This window comes from Ammospiza caudacuta, chromosome 5 (assembly GCF_027887145.1).
Source record: "Ammospiza caudacuta isolate bAmmCau1 chromosome 5, bAmmCau1.pri, whole genome shotgun sequence".
NCBI classification, from domain to species: Eukaryota; Metazoa; Chordata; class Aves; order Passeriformes; family Passerellidae; genus Ammospiza; species Ammospiza caudacuta.
Genome location: NC_080597.1, coordinates 10757628 through 10774869, shown reverse-complemented (window position 1 = coordinate 10774869; position 17242 = coordinate 10757628). Strand labels below are relative to the sequence as shown.

Below are 17242 nucleotides of genomic sequence, written 5' to 3'. Positions count from 1 at the left end.
AGAGAGAGAAAAAGAAAAAAAAATAAGTGAATGGAAAGATTGAGTTCCACGGTGTATCCTCATTGCCTGGTGCTCATGACTCGTGGCTTCATTTAATTTCTGGAGTAGATGGGAGTCTCTTTCTCTCTTTTTTAAAAAAAATAAAGTATCTTTGGTTAAAGAAAAAAACAGGTTTATTGCCCTTCAAATTGCTAATGGAATTGTCTTCAAACCAAATTACAATACACAATCCCTTGAATATATAACAAAGGAAAAATGTCACAGTCAAAAGTGTCCCTTTCTTGGAATGTTTTGTGTATTACACCAAAACTACTAGAGAAAGAGAGAGTATGAGAGACCTGCCAAAGCCCAATTTGTTGGGTACAAGCAGGTAAAACCTGCCAAGGAAGATTCAATTGCATTTGTTCTCTCAAATGACTGGATTTAACCACTCTACAGTGAAATCCATTTGGGTTTTCCAATCTGCTCATGTCAGTGGTTCTCTACCCTCCCTCCTGCATTCTGAGCTCACAGCAGGCAACAGAACATCCTCCTGAGGAGAGATAATGTCTGTGCTCCCTTCTGCTTCCTGCGCAAGCAGAAGGCAAGAGGACATAATGGGGAAAAGAACCACTTTTTCACTCTGCCAGCCATAAGCCACCCATAAAACTTCCAGTATCCTACCCCCTCAAGTTTCCACATCATGTACTCCATGCACACAAGGAACACCGACTGACCCAAACCATGCCAATCCCATTTCCTCTCCAAAGGACTCTGCAAGCAAAACCAGCTGGCTGTTATGACGTGTGTGATACTGACAGCATGCAAAGCTTTTACTTCCCGTGCTGAAATGACTGTTTCCCCTATGACCAACCACACCTTCATCCATACAATTCCTTTATATGAGTGTGAGGGAGGAGGTGTTGCTCAGCTCCCTAATACCCACCAGAAAACACAGCCCTCACACAGTGCTGCACCATCAAAGCAATCTGATGGTTGTGCTGTGCATCTCTTGTAATCAGCATCCCACCACCACAACTGCCTGGCAGACCAGCAGCTCCAGGATGGACAATGTGAAAGGTGGCTCCTCTGACATGCACTGGAACCCTTCTCTCTGCCACTCTGTGCTGATGTAACAGTTCCACTGCCAAATACCCCCCAAAATCAGATCTGAGCCCATGTGGGAGAGCAGGCCAGATGGGTACACAGGGAAAATGCAATCAATACAAGTAAAACACAACTGTGATTGAGACTGCAACCTTCCATGCTTTGCTGATCTTAGGCCAGAGGAGCACATAAACAAGTATTTAACTTCAAGTTCTTTAGCAAAGCACTCAAGTGCATGATAAACTTTTAGTCTTTGCTGAAGTCCTGTAATTTTTTGATGGAATTCAAATTCAGTCACTGCTTCCCCCTATTCTAAAAGAGCAGGTGATGCAAATCAAACCATAAATACCTAAACTGTAGCAACCAGAACAGCATAACGAAATTCCACAACAACTAATTGTAAAAGAAGGGAAAATCTACAGGAACAAACAAAGTAAAAAATCAAACCAAGCATCCTGGCCTGTGGGCACCTCATTAGCCTTCAGTGAGAGAGGAAGAGCAGGTGAGGAACACTGCCTTGTCTGCAGCCATGCTTTACCCAGCTAATGCCATCTGTGTGTGCCAGTGTGCTTTATCCAGTGATGGGACTGAGAGCCACCCTTGCAGCTCTGCTGTGGCTCCTTCCATAGCCCTGCTTCTGGAGAGCCATCCAACCATGTCCTCCTCTAGGAAAACCAAACTCTTAATATGTAGTGTGGCCTTGTGTTGTTTGCAAGGGCTCAATGATCATGGCTTGGAGCACAAATAAGTCTTAATCTGATATAAATGTCCTTTCAAGCTAAGGGATGGTGAGCTGGACCCTGGGCCACCAAGGTCCTCACCTGCCTTTGATCCAGCTCTCCTGACAGATCATTCTGGTAGCTGCTAGCAGGTGCTGGTCTCTGAATGAATGTTTCTGGACTTATCCTGAAATGCAGATGTGACCCAGAGGATAACCCCTGCTCCTCAAGGCTGTAACCACTCTCACTGAGCAGTCCCACTCCCCCAGATTAGTGGCAGAGTTTTCATCATCAGAATAATCTCGTTTCTCCTTCCTCCTGCAGTTCTCATAATCACAGTAACCCTTCCAATGCCACTGATGAAGAGAAATAAAATAAACAACAATAACAACAAGAGAAAAAAAAAACCCCCAAAAGTTTAAGGAATGCGTGTGCAATAAAAACCCAGAGTAAAATATAATAATAATAAAATAATAATCATAATCATAACAACCATACAATAAAATAACATTATCTTTCCTTTTCATGACATAAGCAGCATGATGCTCTCGCTCCCAAACTGGTGAGAGAGGAGAGGAATGCAAGAGAGAGAGCAGGGCTTTATTTTCCTGCCTCAGACGAAAGGGGACGTGTCTTTCCAAAACAAGAGCGGGGGTAAGGTGCATAGGCTGCTGGGAGATTGCATCCTCATCTACAGTATACTGAGCTGGAATGAAGGACAGGCAGGAGAAGAAAACTGTGCAAGAGTAGCCCAGGAACCAGAGCTAGCAACCAGGAAGGTTATTTGGTGGTTTGCCAGAAGACAATGGCCTTGTTGAGCAGCCTATGCGTAGCAGGATCCCTTCATCTTCCAGGCCAGCCAAGCACTTACTGCAAAACAACGTATTTGTGCTTGTCCTTCTGTCAGCTTTTCCAACCTGAGAGAGCCTCCTTCCTCACTGCCACTCAGGGAACCCATCCCTCACCACCCCGCCAACAAACCTGCTATTTTCCAGCATCTTGCAAAACACCTGACTACTCCATGCTCTAGTTACAAGGAAATGTAGAGTGGAACTGAGCAGCCCCATAGACTTCAGCTTTCATGGAAACGTTCTACCAAACTCCTTTCTCTCCTTCCTCCTCAGGACATCCACAGGCATGATGGTACTGATGCACCAGTGCAAGTGCCATCACCAGGGAAACTCCCTGCTGAACCAAACCAATGACAGGAAAGGCTCTCTTTAGAAACTGTTGGAAAACAAAACAACCGTGTAGCATTCCTTGGTGTGGAGCACCAACCTACTCTCCAGTTCCAGGGTCACTCTGCCATTGCAGGCAGTTTTTCGGGGTGTAGGTGAAAAGAGAGCAGGGGAGGCACACAGTGTCACAGCTATGTTAGAGTGGGTAAGGCTCTATGTATTACAATACTCTTTACATTTAAGAAACCTGAGATTGACTCTCTCAACTGGATTTTCTCATGCTTGCTTTGGGACTCCAGCCCTTTCCTGACCCTTTCTCATCAACAGACGCAGTGAGAGATGTTGGCAACAACTAGTGTTTCCCCCTTTCAAGGACTAAATTTTTGTTCCCATTTCAGACACATGACCAGGACAACCTGATGATGAGGGTGGACACTGTCCTCCCACTCCATCGAGAACATCAGCAAACAGCAGAATGAGAATTCAGTTTCCAGGGAGGAAACCTGCTATTTCAACAGGACAGAAACAGACCAGTCCTCAAATGAGTCCCCAGACCCTCTGGGTCCTCACAACCGACCTGGTTGCTTCTAGCCCATCCAGTGCTTGACAAAACACCCAGTTATATGCACTTCTGACCCCAACGAGCCACCCCAACACCTCGCCAAGTGAGCTACGATTGACGATGTGAAAAAAACCCAACACCACCAGCAGGAGAAAATCGGCAGTAACAACCACCCCCCCCCCCCAAAAAAAAAAAAAGAAGAAGAAAAGAAAAGAGCTGAGAGTAAATTCCAACTAGCCTCAGTCAGTTTCTAGGAGTACCAGTGGAAGTAAACCCTTAAACCACGTCTGTAGTTTGGTAAGGCACTACGAGGGAATGATGTAAAACTAAGACTGTGACAGTTGTAATGGCTGTGCCGAGGAACACATCACAGAGAGAAGGCAGCATCTGCACTCACACACACACACCCCTGGACAATCACATTGTTACATGCCTATGTTATATCACTTTTCTTTGTGCAATCACATTGAGGAATAGTCTATTGGTATCGTTGAAGTTCAACACAAAAGAGTAAAAAGGGGCATGACCTGTATAGTGCTACATTCTACCGGGGCTGGGGGCAGGGGGTTGGGGGCAGCTAAAATGTCTCCTCCTATACTAAAATGGCTAGGGATTGAAAAGGAACACTTCCAAAAAAACAAAACAAAACCCTAAAAAAAAAATGCAACTGAAATCCAATATACATTATTAGAGATTTTGTTTAGGAATAGCATTTCTCAGGGATTTATCCAGTGTGTTCAAGAAGAGGGAGAAACACCCCCATTGCTTTTGCTCTCAACCAGTGCTGCATGGCCTGTTTTGCCCAAGTGTGTTTAAGTGTAGCAGTGTTAGGCCCAAATTTAGAGCACTGGGACAACGTTTTGTCCTCCACCCTCCGCCTCCCTTACCCACTTTCTTTTTCTGTTAAAAATCCCCCCAAACCTATGTATACTCTTGGATATAAAAACTGCTTTATAAATCCTTTGAAATGCTGGATAAATCCCTAATCCATATACCTAGGATTAAAAACCTAATGGATTTCATTTTAGGTGTTCTGGACAACAAATTTCTAAATGTAGCTCACTATTGGATGAAAATAACCTTTAAAAGTCTATTGGTGAAGTCCTTCAAAAGACAGGACCCGCTGGAGGGTCCTTCTCCTTCTCTCTTTCTCTCTAGTTTGGTGCAGAATGGTTGGTTTTTTTTTTTTTTTTTGTGATTTATTTTTTTTCTGTTCTTTTTTTCCATTTTCTTTTCTTTTTTTTTTTTTTTAAATAAAAACTGTAGAATTGTTTTTTTCCCCCTTCTTTCCTCTTTTTCTTTTCTTCCTAAAGTCTCCTTCGTTCAAGTTTCCCGCGAGCCTCCCATTGCATTGTTAGTTTGTCACGTTCTTCAACACAAAAGCGGCTGCCTCACTCCCCCCGGGCCGGGCGCGTCTCTCTCGCTCTTTATTCCAGTGTTTAGATGTAAGGGTACTGGTTGACCTTGGTGGGGCTCAGTGGGTATCCAGTGTAGACTGTGGAGGCTGGAGAAGCACTGATATAGGTCTGATGGGCAAACTGAGCCTGGTACTGGCTGGGGTGGATGGTGGGCGAGGGCAGGACGCGCGGGCCCATGCTGACGGGGACCTGGTGCACGATGCTGGCGGGGTAGGTGGTGTGCTGCACCGCGTGCCGCGCCGAGCCCTGCGACGCCACCAGGTGCGCGACGGTGCCCGTGGAGCCCAGGGCGGCGGGGGCGGTGTATGTGTACAGGTGGGGCTGCGTGGGCAGGTGGGCGGCGGCGGCCAGGTGGGGATGGACCGTGCCGTGGCTGGGGCTATTGTGCGGGAAGGAGTACGGGGCCTGAGCTATCGTTGGAGTGATGTAGGCTTGCTGTCGCCGGTGACTCCCTGCGCGGTCAGTCGAGATGTGCTGCTGGCCCTGGATAAAGACAGCAACAGTGAGAGGTGGTTACAAGACAGGAGATGGCTCTTTGCCTCCTCAGAAGGGTCTGGGAGCCTCCCTGCAACACCAGGACAACCGCAGAAAAGTCTCCTGAGATCCTCCTGACACTCTCAGCATCACCAATCTTCCCTTGAAAATGAGTGACAGCAGTGGGTCCCTCACAAGCCCATGAAAACCCTATAGTTTCACACATTGACAGGGTATGAAACTCTGTAGTTTCATACATTGACCAAAACGACCCCCAAAACGTAAGCAAGTCCCCCAGTTTGAGCTACAACCTGCTGACACAGCTACCAAAAGACACAGCCTTGGACACCCAGCTCCCAAGTACATCTTCCTCAAGTCCAGTTGCTCAGGCAACAAGTGTTTTTTGATGGTGAACTCTCTGATGACAAATTGTGGTCTACAGATAGCTCAGGAGAATGTGATTGCCTAACTATGCCTGGAACAGGCAATTTATTTTTGTTCAGTTTGGGTATTCGCAGTTAATGATTTCCTTGGTTAGTAAAAATAACCACGTTATTTTTTAAGGAGAAAACTCTCAGCTTGATTAGATCCTGCAGGTGCCTGGTGCCCTCATTGTCCTTAGCTAAAATTACTTGAGCACAGGAAACTTGTAGCAGTAGGAAGGGACCAATGTACTTTTTATTCCAGGGATTTTTAAAGTTGTCTTCTTTCATTGCACAAAAATGTAGGGAGTTTTCCCAGTCATTTGTAGTCAGAGTATTAAATTACCAATAAAGCAGGAATTAGAAGACAAGAAGGAAAATGCTCCATGCTATTTCCTTCTATTCTTCCAAATCTCTTCATCCATTTTGTAAGCACTCTCTGTGCCATTACTGTGGGAATATGGTAGCCACACTCCTCCCCAACTCTTGCAAAGAGCATCTTGCCCACTTCCTCCACTTTCACACACTTTTACTTAAAATTTGTTCACATTTATAAATTTCCTCTGCATATTGAAGGAGAACAGACATTCTTCTCCACCAAGTTATTTTTCTTTTTAAAAACAGTTCTGCTAATATCCAGCTCTGGATACCTACCAGCACCATCCTCTGAGCTCTCCAGACTTTCTCCTCTTGAAACACTGGTACCTGAGCTGTAACTTCCCTACTCTTCTCAGCTCACCTCAGGGAAGAGAAAGGCCCCAGGTGCAGGATGTGAAAAGGGCATGATTTCCTGCAGCTCCTGGGAAGCTCCCTGAGAGTTCTGATCACAGATTGGGAAACGTCCCAAAGACTGCATGCTGCCAAGAAATGGGATTTGTCCAGATCTCAGCCCAGCTTTATCACAGGATGGATCAAACTCACTACATGAGGTCACCTAAATACATAGGGACTCTGGTTTGCCTTGTCCCACAGCCAGGCTTGTGCACTCTCTTCACTTGGAAGATATTCTCCCCACAGTTACTTACAGCTAAGGAGAATTCAGTCCTTCCTACATGCTCCTGCTCCATTCCTTTGTGGCTGAGCCACTGCATTTCCCCTCTCATGTTATTCCCCTCACTCTTTTAGACCATCAGGCTTCAGAACACACAGGAAGAAAACCCCCAGCCCACTCAGGGGTGTGATCTGCACTACCTCTGCTGCCTGAGCTGGAAGATCAAGGTCTGCAGTCAAGCAGAAACAAGTTGATAAAACTCAACACGGGGTCCAACTGTCACTAGACTGGACCAGGACAGCCCACGATGGAGGAGTGGTAGGTAAGAGCTGGATGATGCACCACCAAAATCAGTCTTGGTTGACTTACCTGACTTAGATTTAGAGGCTGCTGCTGCTGGAAATGTGCTCCTGGTCGCTGCTGCCTATAGGCAACGGCTCCAGACGAGCTCCCTGAAGAGTGACCGCTGGTGGAGGTCACGGTGCTGGAGGACTTGGACTTGTAGGAGGATGAGTGGTGACTGGTGGTGACTGTGCCAGGAAAGGAAACACATTTGTAGCTTACATGACATTAATTGCTCACCCTACCTTTTCCTCACTGAGTCTCCTTCAGAGTGGCTTTTGGGAGGAGACATACAACAGAAGCAGGTTAAGAAAACTGTTTCTCTCAATTAACAGAATACCTTAGTAGGGCTTGATATACACGACAGGCCTGTTATCCTAGAGGCAGACAAACAAACCTGATTAACTGGACCCAAAGCAGCTCTGGAGCAGGCTTTATAGATCCTTCAGAACCATGAGACAATGTTCTGCCAGCAGAACTGTACAACGCAGGTACAAATCCCAAGGAGAGGAAGGAACGTATGGTGTGCACAGCTTAAAAAAGCCCTGGCTTGCCTAACGTCAGGTGAGTGGGAAGGGAGAAGGAGCTGGTGGGGAGCTCACCCCTCGAGCCTTTGTGTTCACCAGCAGTGCATCCAAAGCAAGGACTGCCAGGTAGCTCAACGCCAACAGCTTTGAGCCAGACTTCCACCATAAAGCCCTTTTCAACACATCACATTATCTAGCATTGCAGAGGTTCTGGATGAGCAAACTTCATCAGTCCACAGTGATGATCCTGGGGAAACGTTCTTCCCAGAAACATCAACAAATTCAGATGAAATTCACATGTTTTCAATCTCCTACCCATTTTAATGAAAGCCTACGGAAAGCAAGGCAGCAAAGGTTCACACTTGCATTTGGGTGACTTTCACATCAAATGTTGAGCTAAAGGCTGTGCTCTGTTCTCGGGTTTGCACAGAACTAACTGGGACCAACACTTGACCCACAACTCCTGAATGGACCAGGGCACACAAGTAATGCAACATGGCTACCAAGAACAGATGTGTCACTTGAGAGAAGTGCAGGAGCACCGTTTCTTTGGAAAACAAACCAACCAAACAAACAAAATGAAACTGAACAATGAGATTCTTCCAAGATAAATCATTTATTTCTTACTAATTTTCTTGACGGAAGAGGTGCAATTTACCTGGTGCCAGGCTATCGCACTCTACCAACACCTCACTGGCCTGGGTTTTCAGTGGTGGCACGATGATGGTTCGGGGGTTCCCACTGCAGTGAGTCTCTGGAACCCCTTTGGTGTCGTAGCTGTTCCCATTGTTCTGCCCTGTGCGGTGCTGCACGGCGTAAGGGCTGTTGTTGCTGGAGGAGTCAGAGTAGGGGGAGTCATGCACGGTGACACAGCTGATGACATTCTTCCTCTGCTTGGACAAGGTGCTGCAACACAAGCAGACAAGTGGAAAGAGTGAACAGGCAGTGATCAACTCGACACCATTAGAAGGCTCTGCCTGTGGCAGATGAGCTCCCTAAGGACAAAGCACAGCCTTCAGTCCTCTGCCAGAGAGAGGCTGCTTAAGCCAAATCCTGGGCTTCAAAACTCCCTCGTTACTATTCCAGGAAAGCCTTCATGGAGGTCAAGGAGTGAGTAAGGTGTTGTGGATAGATCTTATATTCACACTGCTTAGAATAGCACTGAACCAGACTGCCAGATTTATTTTCAGACTGCTTTTTATGTATGTGTGCCGTAGAAGCCCAGCAGTTATACTATCCTTTGTTGCAAGTCTCACCACCCACACAAAAACGTGGCGGTTTCTCCCAGCCTTTCAGCAATGATTTAATAATAGATGCTATGACTTTTCATGCTTAAATTCCATGAATCTACAAAACACACACCATTCTATTTACTAAGATGGTACAATGGACACATTCTCAATAAGCATTTGAAAATGAGGAACAAATGAGAAAGAAATGAACAAAGTATGCAATGCTTTTGATTTTCTTCCATTCTCTGAACAGGCTCTGGTCTCCTGACTCTAGTGTAGATTATCAAGGTCCTGCTGCAACTAATCTATCTATGACATCAAAAAAGTGATTAAAAAGGCACATCCACACTTCCAAGATTAGTGCTGGAAGTTCATTAGACTAGACTGCATGAGTACAATTGGGATTTGCTCAGGTTATTGTATCTAATTATTCCTCATGGTTTCTCCTTCCTGTTATGAGCTTGTTTAGGGAGAAAAAGAGAGAGTGAGAAAGAGGAGGGAGGAAGGGGGATGGTGAAGATTTGCTTAAATGGCTCACATCCTTGACAGTGCACAGACCTTGACTACAGAAAATAGCTGTTATGTTTCACTGATTGCATTATGTTGTTATGGCAACTGAAGTTTTTAAAATGATGAAAAGAAATGGATAGCACATAAAAAGCTAAGTAATTAGGCTTAATGGTGGAAACAGCCCCAACAGGAACAGAAATGCCATGGAGAAAAAGGAATCTTAACTTCATGAGTGTGCACTTTAAACAGAGAGAGATCTCTTTCCCATGGAGCGTCCTCTCCATTTTCTCAGTCTGGCTAGTCCAGCCAAGGGAACAGCTGATTAACCTGGTCTGGGATGGAGCTGTTTGTTCCCTGGTCTCAGCACTGCTCCTTTCCCGAAGGAAGGTGGAGCAGACACTGAGAACAGTTCCCTTCCAAGGACATTGTTTGCCTTATTTATTTCTCACAGTCCTTAAGGAGCCCTGGTGGGTTCCCTTCAACTTGCCCAGGCCCAAAGCCTCTCTGTCAGCATTCACAACCTGCAACTCACCCCCTGTATTCCAAGACTCAGGGCTAGAAATCTATTTTCTTTTCCCTTTACAGAACACCTTGGGTTGCTGCATTCACAAACAAGTTCCTATCACACAGATGTTCCCTGGGCTATCATCACAGGATCCTGGTGTGCCCCAAGGAGGACAAAAGACCACGTTGTTCTACTCACAGTGAAAAACAAGTTTTGAGAGGCCCCTGCCATCCTAAAAGATGGTAACTTGAAACAGGGCAGATGATAGAGGAGAGGGAGCTATTGCACAGCAGTTGGAAAGAAATCCTTCCAGGGGCAGGGATGGATTGACAAGGAAAACATACAACAGCAAACCCTCATATTCTGGCTTTTCACAAGGAGCTGGAGAGCGCTGGATTAGAAATGGAAAGAGCAGCATTGCATCTTAGATGGACAATGACTGTGTGTGAAGAAAGATGTAGCAGTTTGGATATGCTGCTATGAAAGAAGAATATTAAGCCAATAAAAATGACTAATATTGCATCAATATTCCCCTCTCCATCAGCAGAAAGGCCTGTAATCACACATTTATGAGTATCCACGCTGCTTGCCCTTTGCAGCTACCCTTGGCTGCCAGTTGGGAAGAGAGATATATTCTTTATCTCTGACAGTTATTACATTTTATAAAGAAAAATCAAGTCACTAAAGAGTTTTCTGACAAGTGATAAGGTCTAACTGTTCTTTTACAGTCCCTTCCTGATCTAAGTGGCTGAGCTGCTGAACTGGAAATACTTGCTCTCAGCTGACAATTGACATGAGAAAGTTGAGCTGTAGAACTGGAAGGGTAATTTTCTGTGTAATCTGTGCTATTTATGGTTTTAGTATGGGCATATTTTTCACCAGTTTGATTGAGGGCTTGTCAAAGCAGAGACCATGGGATCTTTCTCCTTCAAAGTGTTAAAGCTCCTTGGTTACAATAAAAAATTCAAGTATAACTGTTTGATTAAATAAGTGAGTGACCCCAAACCCAAACATTTCCAGAGAAAGGGACCATATTAACCAGGGACCATTAATGAGTATTAACTCATTGCATGGATGGGAATCTGAAAATGACCAGAGCTATGGTCCTGCCAGGTCTTATGCAAGTGCTCAGCACGGCTAATATGTGTCATTTCCCAAAGTCAACTGGACTATTCCTGTAACAGAGCTAAAGCCCATGGGTAAATATTTGCAGGATGAGGGCCCAAGTGATCAGCCTCTCAATTCAGCAGGCTGCATCATTTCAAGCACATGAGGAGTCCCACAGAAAGCAGCTGGATTTCTGTCTCTAGGAAAGGTAACAACTTACTGGATGTTACAGCAGGCAGAGAAGTCCTCAGCCTGGACTAATCACACATGCCCAGAGCTCAGCACCTGCTGTACCAGAGCCTTCCCCAGAGATTAAGGGTGGGAATTTCAAAAACATCAAAGGCCCAACTCATGCTGAAAATCGGTTGATTCACAGGCTTAAAGATACACGTTAATCCAAAATGGAGGCTTTTGAAAATTCAGCCCAGCAGTCAGCATTCCCCCTACTCAAAGCTTCTTGGTAGCCAGCAGCTTTCCCCCTTCCAGCTCCCTCTCAGCTGCTTTTCCCACCTTGCAGTAACCCAGGAGTTATCTGTGTGAGGCCCAGGCTGATGGATCACCTTCCCGGCTCACAAACTATCAGGACTGACAGCTTTTACCTGTTAACACAGCACTTGCCTACTCAGCAAGCTTACTGTACTCCTGTAACTCAGCCACAGCTTTTGGGGATGTTTGTGCTTACACAGAAAAATACTATTACAAGTCTTTTCCCCCTTCCTATTAAGCTCTCTCCAAGCCTGGTAATTGCTTTCCCTCCTGCATGCACAGAAGCAGCAGCAAACGTGATTTACTAGTTTGGAGAGTTGGTCTGTGCTCCTGGGCAGCTCATGTGCCTGCCTGCATCGTGTGGGAAGGTGTATTTAAATTCTCCAGAGGAGGGAGGGGGGAAGACTGGTGAAGTGGCAGCGAATCCATCCACACAGAATGAAAAGCACTGAGCCAGGTAGGCTTTTAACCCTTACTGCCAGGGTTTGTGTCCCCCCTTTTGGGGGAACACAGATAAAATGAGCATTGCTCTGTATGTTTATTATTAGTTTGTGAGTAATATCCCATTTCCACCTGGTCCTAAAGAGCTTATCCTCCAACTTGGATCCAAACCAGTCCACATCTGTCCAACGTGCAGACAGAGCATGACCATGCCTTTTAAGTGGAAGCAAGTCTTGGAGATGGCTCTCTAACATATATCACCCTTGGGAGTGCCCAGCAGAGATGGATGAGGGTCCCTATTCCCTCCAGCAAGGAGAAGTCTGATAGAGGAAAAGGAAGGAAGGCATCCATGCACAGGCACCCTGCAAGAAACTAAGGTGGTCACCTGAGATACTGTTAGTGGAAAGGTGCTGAAGACAGATGTTGAAAACAAGAAGTAATAGAAATTAAGGAAAGGAAGATGCTGAACTAGGTGCTAAAATAATGCTGAATCCACCTCCATAAGCCAAAGATAAGAACAGAGACAACTCCTGAGATGATTTTTACTTGCTGAAGGCCCACCCCAAAAGTTTGGTAGGCAGCAGCATTGTAGGAACAGGATCTTTTTTCCCCGAATACCTTGAGTTACAGCAGAATCACAGAAAAACAAATGGGGTCTAGTGGGAGCAATTCTTCAGCAAATGGCTCACTCCAAGAGCTACAAACCTTTCAGTGCTGCTGACACTGTAGCAAGAGAGCCTTTTAGCTCTCAAGGTCACCAGCATCTGGGGATGAAGGCAGCCATAGCACAACTGTACCTTTGAACTGGTGTGCATATACACCAGGGCACGTTAGCTTTACCTCACATCACAAAAACTCTGTTCTAGGGCTCTGAAAACTTAATGCCATGCAACCCTTTCAGTTTGCTGCTTCAGAATAATCCACCTATTCTAGGAAAGCATTGAGTCAGCCAACAAAAGCTCTCACCACAACTGCAATCAGTCTCCCCATGTTGAAATCTTATGTCATGCATAGCTCAGTGCTGGGAACGTGCCCCCTCTCTTCAGTTCAGCCTCCATCCTGACCTGTTCATCTGCTCTCACCTTCTTTATGCATTTGTGATGGTAAGAAATATTTATCAAGCACTACACTGAGGCCATTTTATTAGGCTATACAGCATGTGTCATTGCTATTTAAGTCATATAAACTGAATTGCTGAGCAGGTTGTAAAGGTCCTGCTGCTGAAGGTCTGCTGACAGAGCTACTGCCTATTTCTGTAATTTTAAGTATTAGCTGCATGTCAGTGTGTTCTAGAGATGGAAGGCAGCAATCTTTTAACCAAATGACTGTGGTTAGTCAGTGTATTGCTATGCAGAGTCAGTGCATTACTATGCACAGCAGAACACAGCCACAATAGGCTGGATGTCAAAAGAGAATTACAAATGGTGTTTTGCTCCTCACACATGCACATCAGCAAGTTGACAAAAACACCTGGTTTGTGCCTGCCAGCAATTTCTGCGTGTGAGTCTTCTGAAGCGGGCTCCACCACCACTGCACTACGACGTGAACAAGGTGAATAAAAACTTGATTATGCTCTGTTACAGAGGTGAGACTCAGACAAACTATACCACAGAGCTTCCCATCTTCACAGGGAGGGGAAACCCCATAAATCCATGAGGATTTTGTGCCAGAAAAGATAGTCAATGAGCATGGCAACACAACAGCAGTGGTCAGTCTGCCTTGTGCAGAAATACAGTGATTACTGTCAGGATCCCATGGAAAACCAAGCTGGAGGGATGTTACCTATGACACCAGCACAGGCAGTGGGGAACTGAGGGGCTCTCCTGCCTCTTTGGAAGCATCCCCAAAACCACCCAGCTGAAGGCCATCATTGTTTTGTTTCAAGCAGAGTCATGTTTTCCTTAACTAGCGCACTCATTGCTTGGAGGGGAGGTCACCTGGGCATATCACAACGTCCCCTCCCCTTCTTTCCACCCCTTCCTCCTGCAATGCATGGATGCAGAAATATCCCTCATTGGACCACCAGTGCAGCCCAGAGCATCCCTCCCCAGGACCTTGTGTGCTCTCCCTGCCTGCCACAATTCCAAGGTGCCTTTGTGCCTCCCTGCTCCATGTCTCAGCTCTTGCTTTCTCTCCACTTCTAAGCTCCAGAAATATTTAATCAAGGGAGGATTTACATTTAAACCAGTGCAGCAGGTGAAGCTGCATGCTGGGGAGCAGTTAACCCCTACTATGTGCTACTTGCTGAGTGTGTGCTCTGTGCACTGTGACTGCACTTGCACCATCAGTCAGCTGCCCTGTCCACAAGACTTTCTTACAAAAGTAGAGAAACTGAAAAGGAGTAAATTTCAAAAAACAAATATCAATCTGCTTTCTGTCTCACTCTCTTCACAGTGCTTTACAAGTAATGGTTAGATCTAATATCTTCCATTCAGAATAAATAACAGTTGGAGTTATTGTCTTACAGCACAGCATTGAAATATCTTTGCCCTATGAAAGTTATCTGTAAAGTATTCTGAGCTGAGAGTGTGCAAGCTCATTAAACAAACAGGGTGACAAAACTGTTTCCTGTTCTTAAAATGCTCTTTATAAGACATTATTCCCCTGTTGTTCTATAGGACAAAAGATCACATGCAAAACTTTGTGAGCAGCAGAAAGCAGGTAAAAACAGATCCATTTGGTAAAACTGTTCCCTCTTTATATTCACCATTTCAATTTAATTTTCCTATTATTTGCTTACATTTTGAAGGAACAAAACCCCTCATTAAACCAGAAAGAAGAAGTCTGCTACTTAATTTGTTAATTTCCTTGCACTTTCTTCCCTTAAACAAAGGTCAAAACTTCTTGTAGTTTTGAAGCTCTTCCAGATTTCACTGTGTTGAGGGTATAACTAGAAAAAAACACCTCAGTGTAGCCAGCAAGAATGGCTTGTTTTGGATGAAATGACTTTTCTAATCAGGAATTTGCCCCCTGAACATCTCTGGCCATCTGTGTGAGGATGCTGAACTGTAGCTGAGTGACTGTGCCTTAGGCACAGGGCTGGGGCCCAGTAGATGGCCCCCTTTGACAAGGCTCCACCAAGCAGGTCCTCCAGAGCTCATCTCACACCTCCTCCCTGCACCTCTACCCAACAGGAGCCCAGCATTTTGAGATGACTATTGATTTTATAAAGATTACACCAAGCTACACTCACCAACAGTGCAAAATGAAAAATGTGCTGTCCTGCCTTCCTGATCAGCTGGTATTTCATAAATACATAATGCTTCCTGCCCTTCGGCAGGAAAAGCCTACCCACTTCACAATTTTTCAGATTTTTCTTTCACCAATAAAAAATGTGCATTCTCTGTATGAGAAAAGCTCTCTCTGGTTCTGTGGTATTACAGAAAGGTTTTTCTGAGTAAATCCAAGCTGTAGCATAAAATATATTGCATCAGCAGTATCATATTTTAGCAACATTACCAGTACTTCTTAAACTGAGACTGACAAACTCTTACATTGTCAAAGGATCTACTACTCCTCACAATTAATCCCTCTTCACTGAGGAATCACTAAAATAAACATTTTTAGTCTCATGGGTCAAAGGGGAATTTCTAGCCCCAGAAGAAGTAAAAGAAAGAGGTGCTGTAGCAAATCCAGGAGCTGATTCAGTGACAGGGAAGGTAATGCAAAGTTACCACTGCTATCAATATGATGTGATCAGGCAACTACCTTTGATCTGTCAAATGCCATTTGATTTCTATATTCTAACCTAGAAAAAGCTTATGTTTCTAGGATGGGAAAAATGGCACGTTTCAAGTGATTTCTTGCATTTTCACCCCCACACCACAGCTATTACCCAATATGGTAATATTTGCATATATGAGCCAGACAATGCATTCTTTGCATGGTTTCATTTTCTACTCAGATCCTGAACCTTTGGGCCCTGATTACATTAAGCACATACTTCACTGTCACTCCCATTTTTCTGGGAGCCAAAAAAATTGGCAAGAAAACTTAGAGGCATTTTCCTGAATGAGACAAGCTTTCTATGAGAAACAACTTCAGCAGGGACAAAGTTCATTGGCATTAAATGCTGATACAGCTTCCTTGACTGGAAGTTACACTCTCACTCCAGCTGACAACCTGGTCTTAAATCTACCCATGCCAAAAGGTACTGAGCAAATTGATTTTGCTCTCCTGGAGACTTTAGCCAAAAACTTCTCATTCTGGCCATGCTGTTTCCCACCTGTGTCTCTACCTCTGATTCTCCATTTGCTCTGGTTACATCTGCACAGGAGATTTAACTCACTCATGTCCATGCAAAGTGTTTCTATGTGGCTCAGAAATTAAATCTAGCTTTTAAGCTCTGGCCTCCCTGGAATGCTGGCACCCTGGCACTCTATAGATATGCCATATGGATACAAAAAGTAGCCAGGGATCTGATCCCAGGCAGGAACGTGTCTGGAATATGCTTTAGTCATATCAAAGCCAGTTTGTTTATGTATGTCTGGCTCCCAGGACAACTTTCCAAGCCCTTCAGCAGACTCAAATCTTTTAATACCTCAAACTCCCAACTCAGTTTCTAGACATGTTCCTGAACTTTGTTCTGTCTTTCTGGGGAGGTGCTGAGTAAAGAAACTAGTCAGATGGCAGCAAAGTTGAAGCAGAGAAGAGAACCATTGGCTGAAGGGGCTGCAGTATCCCAGCTCTTTCCTTCACCCCTCTCTGGACCCAAGAATGACGCCCAGATGGTAAGTTTAAGGATTTGCACACAATGTCCCAAAGCCTGGAATCAGCACAATTGGTTAAACATGCTTTAAAAGAGCTCCTGTGACCCTTGAGTTTTCAGCATCTCTTTTGTCTTGCCCTTCCTTTCCCACAAGAGCCCTGGAAGTAGGGGTTCCTTATTTATAGTGCCCCTGACTTTCACACTGGTCTTCACGTAACTCTTTCTGGAAACATGCTTTCTCCCCCCATCTAAGCAAGGAATGTGGCAGCAATTTTAATTTTTTTTTTTAATTTATTTTTAAAGTGAAATATGTTACACTGTCCTGTGAACCACTGCATTCATGGCAAGGCTGACCTTGAGAGGCACTGAGCCCTTACTGCCCAGTGGTTTCACTAGCACAGAGAGAGGAATGGGAAATAGTGATGGCTGTTGGGAAGCACGTTGAAATTCCAGCCTGAATCATATGGCTTTTTTAAACAGATTCTTAGCTCCTGGAGGCCAAATGTGTCACATCTGCTCTGTGCACATTTGCAG

The 17242-nt window shown here is 44.9% G+C and overlaps 1 protein-coding gene across 2 annotated transcripts in view; it reads right to left on the bottom strand.

Moving 5' to 3' along the window:
• Positions 1 to 3734: 3734 nt before the first annotated feature.
• HIPK2 (homeodomain interacting protein kinase 2) overlaps positions 3735 to 17242 on the bottom strand; it is a 128017-nt gene continuing 114509 nt past the window's right edge. For both annotated transcript variants that reach the window (XM_058804524.1, XM_058804525.1), the window contains exons 13-15: positions 8378 to 8625; positions 7220 to 7380; positions 3735 to 5446 (exon numbers count right to left, since the gene is read on the bottom strand). In XM_058804524.1, the coding sequence (XP_058660507.1) occupies positions 4985 to 5446; positions 7220 to 7380; positions 8378 to 8625 (871 nt within the window). In that variant the 3' untranslated portion in view covers positions 3735 to 4984. The remainder of the gene's footprint in view (positions 5447 to 7219; positions 7381 to 8377; positions 8626 to 17242) is intronic.